Below are 10,000 nucleotides of genomic sequence, written 5' to 3'. Positions count from 1 at the left end.
TCAAGTCTTGCTTCAAAATCTTTCCCTACTGTGCAGCCTAGTTCCTCAAGTGACATTCAGCTCTGAAAAGATGCCGACGTCTTCAGCAATGCCTTAAAGAAACTCTACAGGCCTGTCACAGTAACGCATTTCATAATCACAAAGCTGCAGTTAACTGATATGATCAGAATTATTAAAATGGTTATAATTATTCAGGATGACTGTAACCATTTTCCACAGAGGTTAGATTACACAGTCATATTACGCTGCAACTTAAAGTTATAAACTTTACTTAAAATAATATAATTTACATATTATATTATTATATCCGTCAGCTAAAGTGTCATGCATTATATAACGCATCTGTGAGTGTGTTACATACCAAAGACACGATGTCCAACAGAAAGTCAACCAGCTGACAGAACTCGACCAGAGAGAGAACCGAAGGCTCAGAACCACTGAGAGTCCGCCTGCAAGACAAAAAGCAGAAGTGACCGTTTCTCTCACACACACTCCTCACAGGCCATCGGTTCACTTCCAGCATCAGGAAAACCAAGAATTCACATTTTTCTGCAGCAAATAATCCAACAACAAAATATATCATCACATTTTTTCAGTATTTTGTGTTTTCACTCTATGGCTTTACTCGTTTCAGAGATCTGGACTTTGGAGTGGTCAGTCCATTGCTCCGAGGACGCCAGCGGCTTCTTTGTAACATCTGCAGATTTTCATCTTTTGTATCCATTTCCTTTCCTCCTTTTCCTGACAGCTCCACATCCTTTCAGACCCATAGCACTGAGCTGTCCTCTCATTTTGGTATTTTAACTGATCCAAACTCAACTTACTTACTACTGCTAAGCTGCTGGTGCCCTCAGAACAGTGGACTGACCACTCCAGAGGCCAGACCTCAACACTGCTGACTGTATTTAGGATTATTAGATCATGAGAAGTAAGAACTTTGGAGGTCTGGAAAAATATTCCTGCAGATTTCTGATACATTCATATTTAACTGGGTATTCAAATGAGGCACATTAGGAATAAAACACGTCGTGCGCTCTGGACGTTTTTTACCGAGTCTGCAGCAAAACAATGAACAGAAGAAATGCTGATATTCCTCCCCGTCACGCACAGTGGACTCCTTTATTCATCAAATATTTTGGGAATATTTCAACTGGAACAAAATATTTGTGGGTGCACAGGTGAGCAGTGACTAGATACATTCAAGTACATGTACTTAAGTGCAATATTGGTGGATTTTGACTCTCTAGAGTTTTTGAAATCATAATACTTTTACTTCTTCTCAAGTATATTAGCAAATAAAAGAAGCTGTTTTACTCAGATGCAGTTCAGCCATTCCTATTTAGCTATTATATATTTATATATTTATTACAACTTGGTTTTTTTGTATTTTTCTACATTTCTACTGCTTTGTGGCTGGTCACACTTTTGACTTTGGAGTTTATTTTAGACCAAAATAATCTGAAAAAGAGAAGAATAGCTCCTCCGCTGACAGATGCTGAAGACGTTTCACTTATTATTATTATTCACTTAGTTATTCAGTACTTACGGTTTTTTTTTCCCTCACCTGATACGTTTGTATTTCTACTCTAGCTGTTTTTGGAAAGGTGCTTATACATTTGATATTATTTTATTTGAGGATCTATACTTTGACTTTAACATGGATCTAAGCTACTCTACCCACCTCTGCTCGGGTGGCTTGTGTGCAGGAAACACTGTAACTTTATCTGAACGTCAGCAACCAAAAAGAAAATAGGTTGCCAGTTCTGTATATTAGCCACTTTCTCTTTTTTAATTTATATTAAAGGTGCTTTTGTCCTGAAGATGAAGAAACACACACACACACACACACACACACACACCCAACAGCAGATGCACACACCTGCAGCCCTCCTCAAACCAGCGTGCGATATAATCCCACATGTAGTACGGCTCGAAGGAGTTGAATAAGAGGTTGGCCGTTTTGATGAGTTCGGCCGTCTTCTTGTTCTCTCGGAGTTTGCTGGACAAAGAGAAAAAGTGGGAGGAGCATTATTAGAGTTCAGCAGGCCACGTCCTGCTGTGTCCAGCAGACGGCAGAGTGGCTGCAGTCTGTGCTGTACCTGCTGAGCTGTGTCTGGTCTTTGCTGAAGGGATTCTGGTTCTGCAGGTCCAGTTCGGCTCGGCACTGCGTATACAGAGTCCGAAACACTTCTATCAGGACGTCCTCCAGGATCGCAGGACCTAACAGAACCACAGGTATTTGTGTTGAATGACTTCATATGATCTTCTTTGGAAAAACAGCTGATTATATGCACAGAAGAACAAACACAAGAAACCACCTGATCAACAATTTAAAGAGGCAAGAAAAAGTATGTGCCCCCTTTTGAACTACCTGGATTAAATGTTATGATTAAAACTGATAATATTATTAATGTTAATGATCTATTTCTTTAATGATTTGTTTCTAAGACCATGTAAAGCTTAATGTTTTGGTATTTTGGGCTTTGCACTTTATTACGTACAGCACCTTATATCTACACTTATTGTGCATTTTATCAGCTGCACTGACCACAAAGATTGACTTTAGTCCATTTATTTCTATTTACTACTAACAATAATCTTTTAAAATAATAACACAACTGCACCTTACATAGACTGTAGTGCTGCTGTCAGAACACTTTACTGTTTACATCTGTTACTTGATGCACTTTATGAACAGCTGCTCTTCATATTTGCACACACACACACACACACACACACACACACACACACGTGTAACTTTAATTTTATTTCAAACTTTCATACTGTACATTTTTACTTTTAACTACTGTTTTTAGAGTTATTCTTATTTTCTTTTTTTATTCTCTTAAGATTATATTTGGTGAGGGATTTCATTGCACAGTGTAACTGCCTGCTCTGCTGTGCACACGACAATAAAACTCTTGAATCTTGAAAACGTGTTTATATTCGATACATCACTCAATCAAAAACGTGTCAGGAGTCATCAAACCTGGAGTCCAATCAATGAAATGACACTGGAAGTGTGTGTCTGTGTCTGTTTGTGTGTCTGTGTGTGTTTGTATGAGTTTGTGTGTCTGTGTGAGTTTGTGTCTGTGTGAGTTTGTGTGAGTTCGTGTGTATGTGTGAGTTTGTGTGTATGTGTGTGTGTCTGTGTGAGTTTGTGTGTCTGTGTGTGTCTGTATGAGTTTGTGTGTCTGTGTGAGTGTCTGTGTATGTAAGAGTGTCTGTGTGTGTCTGTGTGTGTGTTTGTGTGTCTGTGCGTTTGTGTGTCTGTGTGAGTTTGTGTCTGTGAGTTTGTGTGTCTGTGTGAGTGTCTGTGTATGTAAGAGTGTCTGTGTGTGTCTGTGTGTGTGTTTGTGTGTCTGTGCGTTTGTGTGTCTGTGTGAGTTTGTGTGTCTGTGTGAGTTTGTGTGTCTGTGTGTGTTTGTGTGAGTTTGTGTGTCTGTGTGTGTTTGTGTGTCTGTGTGAGTTTGTGTGTCTGTGTGAGTGTCTGTGTATGTAAGAGTGTCTGTGTATGTAAGAGTGTCTGTGTGTGAGTTTGTGTGTCTGTGTGAGTTTGTGTGTCTGTGTGAGTTTGTGTGAGTTTGTGTGTCTGTGTGAGTTTGTGTGTCTGTGTGTGAGTTTGTGTGTCTGTGTGTGAGTTTGTGTGTCTGTGTGAGTGTGTGTCTGTGTGAGTTTGTGTGTCTGTGTGAGTGTCTGTGTATGTAAGAGTGTCTGTGTATGTGTGTGTCTGTGTGTGAGTTTGTGTGTCTGTGTGAGTTTGTGTGTCTGTGTGTCTGTGTGAGTCTGTGTGTCTGTGTGAGTTTGTGTGTCTGTGTGAGTGTCTGTGTATGTAAGAGTGTCTGTGTATGTGTGTGTCTGTGTGTGAGTTTGTGTGTCTGTGTGAGTTTGTGTGTCTGTGTGAGTTTGTGTGTCTGTGTGTGTCTGTGTGTTTGTGTGTCTGTGTGAGTCTGTGTGTCTGTGTGAGTTTGTGTGTGTATGTGTGTGTCGGTCTTTGTGTGTTTGTGCGTCTGTCTTTTCTGTATTAACTGAACATAAAGTGTGATCAGTTCTTCATCTGCGTCACAAGTATAGACGCACAGAATACGCCAAATCTAATAACACACACTTACAATCCTTCATGTCTTTATTGTGGACACCAATTAATCATTTAAACAGTGCTGGTGGAAAAAAGCAAGCGGACCCCTGGATTTAATAAAGCTTTTAGTTAGCGTTGATTAGACCTGCACGGCCTTTAAGAGAAACACCAGATCATTCTTCCGCTTCACCTCAGCCATGTCTGTCAGGTGTCTTCAGGGGTGAGCGGGTCTCCTGAGGTCAATCCACATCATCTCGGCCACATTAAGGCTCCAAAAGGATTTTTTTTTTAAATATTTAAATGAGTTTTGACTGGTAAAGCAAAATCTCAGGCCTCCTTACCACGGTGTCTATGCCAGGACAACATGCCTGTTCAATGTTTTCATATAGTAGAAACACGAACGGAGATGCTGACCAGGTTCCAGGTTCAGTGACTCTGTCGAGCCTTTAGCTGTTACTCTACAGCTCTTTCACTCCATGGAGAATTCTGTGCTGTGATCTAGACTTCCTCTGTAACCTTTTCCAGCTTTATGCAAATCAACAATTATTGATCGCATGTCTTCTGAGATCTTTTTTTTTTTTTTTTTGGTGTAAGACATGGTTCACACACACACACACACACACACACACACACACACACTAATTTCTTTTCATTGATTGGAATCCAGGTTTGCTAACTCCTGACACCAATTAGTTCACATATTTTCCCAACCTACCCTGTTAATGTCTGAATGATGTATTCAGTGTGAACATTATTTGTGTGTTATTTTGAACAGACTGTGTATGTTCTTTACTGTAGCTTAGATAATGAACAGACCACATCTTAGACCACTTTTCCCAACAATGCAGGTAATTCCAAATAGTTCACATACTTTTTCCTCACTCTTTTTCTCTTTTGAGTCCATCTTCCATTAAATTTGAGAGAGAGAGAGAGAAAAAAAAAGCACATGCATGTGTGTGTTATGACAGTCGTACCCAGCTCAGGTTTGTCCAGCAGGCTGATGAGGATGCGGAAGGGTTTTAGGTCGTGCATGAGGGCACTTTCCTCCTCCCCACCCCTCGCCTTACCCTGCAGAATCCCAACCATGGCCTGCAAACACAACACACACACACACACACAGTTACACTCTGCATGCACACTGCTGCACAGCTACACTCCAGAATCTCCAACACACAGCACATTCGCACCAGTTCATATTCTCCCAGAAATTAGGAACAAAGAATTATCAAATGAGTTTATACTTTAACAATAATTTAAAAAGTTTGTCACACCAATCAAAATCGTGAAAACTGCACCACTAAATCATCTCTTACTCGCTGAAACTGCACTGAGGCATGCCTTAGTGCTGAAACTGCTTTAGTTAATCAGTCAGTGGCTCAGGTGTCTTCATGAGTCATTCAGCCTTTGTTCCACTAGCACACCTTGATCCAGAGTCTCTCTCTTTTTTTTTCTTAGAGCCAATAAAATTTTGCCCAGCCACTTTCAGAGGTGTGGCCACACCAGTGAACCGCAAACAATAAAACAACAGAGTAAAATAAATGTAACTGCAGTAAAAAGGTAAAAGGAAAATAAATAGAGAAGAAACAACAAAGATTTGCTAAAACAAAAACACAGCAAGCAGCCACCGTCTCTCGATATTTAACATGTGAATGTCTAGAACATGCCAGAGTGAGTATAAGCAGCAGAGTGTGTGTCTCATCTCTGACCCAAAATATTTCACGCTCAAGCTACCACAGTAAAGCAGCAGAAGCTTTATTGCAGTAACTCGAGTTCCCAAAGGAGGGCGCTCCAGCAAGTGGTTTGAACCAGATGGCACAGCCTGTCCTTCCCAAACAACCCCCTCAACCCCTCCCCTCACCCCCCCCCCCCCCCAAAAAAAAAAAAAATCTTCCCAGGAGAACCAACAAATCTCACACACACACACACACACACACACACACACACAGTACATCCCAATGCAAGAGTGGACATATGTTCACTTTTAACAAGTAAACGTAGCTCAGCATCACAAAACTCTTTACACAATTACCAAAATCAAACGAAAACAAACAAAAAAAAAACGACATACTGTTTTATTAGCATTTGGAAATCAGGGCCAAATCAGGTATGGTTGCATGTTTGGGGGGGTTTTCTTTTAACTATGTTTTATCACTGTCCAGCACTGTAGATCAATGAGATCATATAAAATGTGATTTTGAAAAAAAAAAGACTTAATTACACATTCTATATTAATAAAGGTAATGCAATAAATGTTCCGTGATGCTCAGCTGGCACTGGAACCAGCAGACCGCAAAACACGAACCTCCAGACCTGCCAGGCTTAACAGGATCGTCACAGAACTCACACAGCAAAGATTTTATAGCTTATTAGAGAAGAAAACAGCCTCATGTTGCAAGTACCTCATGCATGGCCACATAAACGCATGATAATATATTATAACTAGACAACAACGTAATCATAACAATGAGAAGAAAAAGAAACTTTGAATACTTTTTTTTAATCAAATATGACTCACATATTTACTTAAATAGCTGTTTTATGCTACTACTATCAAACATCCATCACTATTAATATTGACTGTGTGTGTGTGTGTGTGTGTGTGTGTGTGTGTGTGTTGTGTGTATGCATGTGCGCGAATGCTGTGTGTGGAGCTCAGACCTGCACCAGCATGTCTTTGGAGTAGGTGTTGAAGTAGTGGGTGGCGTGTTCCTCCGGGTTGCTGAGGCGAGTGTTGCGAGGGCCTGTTTTCACACCATTGTTATCAAAACCTGCACAGAGACACAACAAACGCAAACACACACACACAGTGAATGAAGAGACGGCACTGCGCAGATTTCAGCTCCAACCTCTACTGTGTTTTGTCTTTAAGCTTTCGTTCCATCCACTCGTTACGATCAATGATCTAAGATAAACATATATTTGAAACCAAGAAGATTAACAGACATTATAAAAGAGCCAACCTGAAATCAAGTCCAGTCATGGCCCTGATCTTATTAAGCAAAACTTATCATAATATAATTAATCTTGGACTTTTAGGACTACTCATCAGCATTCCATATAACATCAGCTGACTCGTGTAGGTTCCCTGGTGGTTCTGGATAGTAAATAAAATGTCTGTAGACATGGCGACCCCAGGTTCCCATCACCACCACTGTAAAGAAATCAGAGCCCCTCTGAATGAATACGTTTACATCTTAAGGACTGAATGATTCACAAACTCTCCTTTAATGGACACTAACATATTTCAGCATCACAACAGCCACATTTACATGCAGCGTAATAATCCATTAATAAGACGACTAATCGCTCAATCGGAATAGAATACGTCCGTGTAAACACTTCAATCGGAATAGTCTAGTCTGATTGAGGCCCTTCAGAATAGCTTCTATCCGACTGATCGAGGTGGGTAATCCTGTAAATAATCCGTTTATTAGAAGAATAATATCCGTGTAACCGCCTGTATCCGATTACATTCCCTATCGGAAAGTTTCAGCCCGTTCTGCATGAGCGTCGCGTCACAGTGAGAGTTTATACCGTTCAACACGGCGGAGCAGAAACTGGTCTGCAGAGGAGACGAAGTTCATGCTCTGATCTTTAAAAGACGGCGGCGGGACGGACGTCCAGCTTATGTGTCTCAGAGCACGACGTCTTCCTCTCGGCCTTCTTTAATAAGGACGTGTGAAGGACGTTTTCCTGAGTCTGACGTCATTTTAAAGCAGTTATAAACACAAGCACTGCTCACTGCTGCTCATCTCACTCTGACTGGACTCACGGGATGCTGGTTGTCATGGTAACGTTTACTCTAAGCGGTACCCCATGCATGCACGGCATTTTGCATCAGATGACTTGTAGTGAGCATGTAAACGCTGATTTTCCATCAGAGTGTTGAGTAGAGTGAGAATAAACACTTCAGTCTGAATCTGTAATCGGAATGTGTTCAATCGGATTGACAAAAGTCTTTGCATGTAAACAGTCAGTGAAACACACACACACACACAGACTTACCGTGAAGGCCATCCCCAAGCGGTTTGCACAGAAAGACAGAACAGAGTGGGGTGAATGCTAAGGACATGCAGGCTGAACGCTGTATATACACACGTTCTTAACTGATCCTTTTAATGAGCCTCACAGATTAAACCCAGAAACGATTTATAGCTCTGCTTCATTATTATCACAGTCAGAAAGCAACACATTGTATACATATGAATGAAGTCATTATGTTGTGCTAGTGTAGTAATGCAAGGTTCTAATGCACTGGCTTGTCCAAGTGCTCTCTGGCAAAGTTTAAATGGCCAGCGTTGTTCTTTCTTGAGAGCAGAGGCTTCCTTCTAGCAACTCTCCCAAGAACGCCATGTCTATTGATTTTTCACCTGATTGTAGACGAATGTGCATTTATTCCAGATGTTGCCAGAGAGGTCTGCAACTCTCTGGAGGTGATGTGTGGCTTGGCCACACCTGAAGTGTTATTTTTCTGGTGCTTCTTGGTGTAAGTTTTGATAGCCATCCACTTCTGGGCAGAGCTGCGGTGATGCTGAGTGCCCTCCATTTGTAAATGATTTGTCTTACAGTGTTTGGATGGAGCTGGAATCTTTTGGAGATTATCTTGTAGCTTTCCCCAGACTGATGGGCTGTCACCACGTTCTTCCTGAGGTCCTCGGATGTCTCCTTTCCTCTCGGCATTCTTGATCTGTGTGCTTTTACGCCTTGACACGACTTCACTTGAGCACCCAGATGTGTTGCACCTGAGTTTTTTACCTAATTAACTTTACCAATGCAGCTGTGGTTCATTTACTTTTGCACATGTTCTGATTCAATGTTTCATGTGGTCTGCTGGCAACTCACATTTCCCTCAAAACAAGTACTATTAATGAGCCCAAGATAACCTTCAGTTGGGCACAGCTCTGTTATTCTTTAGATAAGCAGGATAAAGAAGTATAGATTACATTACATTACATTAACGGCATTTGGCTGACGCTCTTATCCAGAGCGACTTACAATTTGATCATTTTACACAATTGGCCTGACTGCATGTCTTTTGGACTGTGGGAGGAAACCCACGCAGACACGGGGAGAACATGCAAACTCCACACAGAGAGGACCCCGGTAGCCCGGCCGGGGAATCGAACCCAGGCCCTCCTTGCTGTGAGGCGACAGCGCTACCCACCACGCCACTGTGCCGATGGAAAACACTAGCCTATGGTGTGTGACTGTGTGTATGTGCGTGTGTGTGTGTGTGTGTGTGTGTGTGTGTGTGTGTGTGTACACTGTCTATCTTACCCAACAGCCAAGCATAAAGCCGTCGATTTAAAGACATGTCCCTCCTCAGAACAACGTGCAACGCAGCAGACAAGATTCTGATCATATCCGGACGAGTGGCCTGAGTGCAAAAAAAACATTTATTATAAATGTAATAAATTAATCTCGATCTACTCAAATCATTCATTCCATTAGAGTAAAATGAGCCCCTTAATAAAGAGGGGTGAGCAAAATACAACATGACTGAAAAGTTAAAAAGTGCAATGCACTAACACCAAACTAAGGCTGGGCAACATGACCGCTTTTACCATTACTGTGATAAATTACATCACGACATGCTTTTCTGAGGATACTGACATCGTCAGCACTTTAAACTACAGCATGTTTGATCATTAGTTCTGTTTATTTAGATTTACTGCTGGACAGTATGAGACGTAGGCTACAAAACACTGGACCCGCAGTTTGTGCTGGCATTTTTTAACGTGGCACTACTTTGACTGTTCCAACCCAACAGATGCCAGTAAAAATAAATATGATGTCATATCGTGCATCTGCAGTTTATGAATTATACAATGCATGTTCTTAACTAAGTTAATCACCTTCTCAGTGGAGAATTTTCATCTAGTATTGCAGAGCTTGTGAACTGGCAGTCTGGCACACTACAGT

General features: G+C 41.3%; 1 protein-coding gene across 4 annotated transcripts in view; it reads right to left on the bottom strand.

Moving 5' to 3' along the window:
• Positions 1 to 10,000, bottom strand: part of dop1a (DOP1 leucine zipper like protein A) — a 55,401-nt gene that overhangs the window by 35,582 nt on the left and 9,819 nt on the right. For 3 of the 4 annotated variants that reach the window (XM_017725295.2, XM_017725297.2, XM_037530887.1), the window contains 6 exons: positions 9,356 to 9,455; positions 6,737 to 6,846; positions 5,053 to 5,167; positions 2,100 to 2,220; positions 1,880 to 1,999; positions 362 to 449 (listed from right to left, as the gene is read on the bottom strand). In XM_017725295.2, the coding sequence (XP_017580784.1) occupies positions 362 to 449; positions 1,880 to 1,999; positions 2,100 to 2,220; positions 5,053 to 5,167; positions 6,737 to 6,846; positions 9,356 to 9,455 (654 nt within the window). The remainder of the gene's footprint in view (positions 1 to 361; positions 450 to 1,879; positions 2,000 to 2,099; positions 2,221 to 5,052; positions 5,168 to 6,736; positions 6,847 to 9,355; positions 9,456 to 10,000) is intronic. The other variant, XM_017725296.2, reaches the window with a different exon arrangement.

The sequence above is a fragment of the Pygocentrus nattereri genome, chromosome 19 (genome assembly GCF_015220715.1).
Source record: "Pygocentrus nattereri isolate fPygNat1 chromosome 19, fPygNat1.pri, whole genome shotgun sequence".
NCBI classification, from domain to species: Eukaryota; Metazoa; Chordata; class Actinopteri; order Characiformes; family Serrasalmidae; genus Pygocentrus; species Pygocentrus nattereri.
This window is presented reverse-complemented; position numbering and strand designations above follow the sequence as displayed.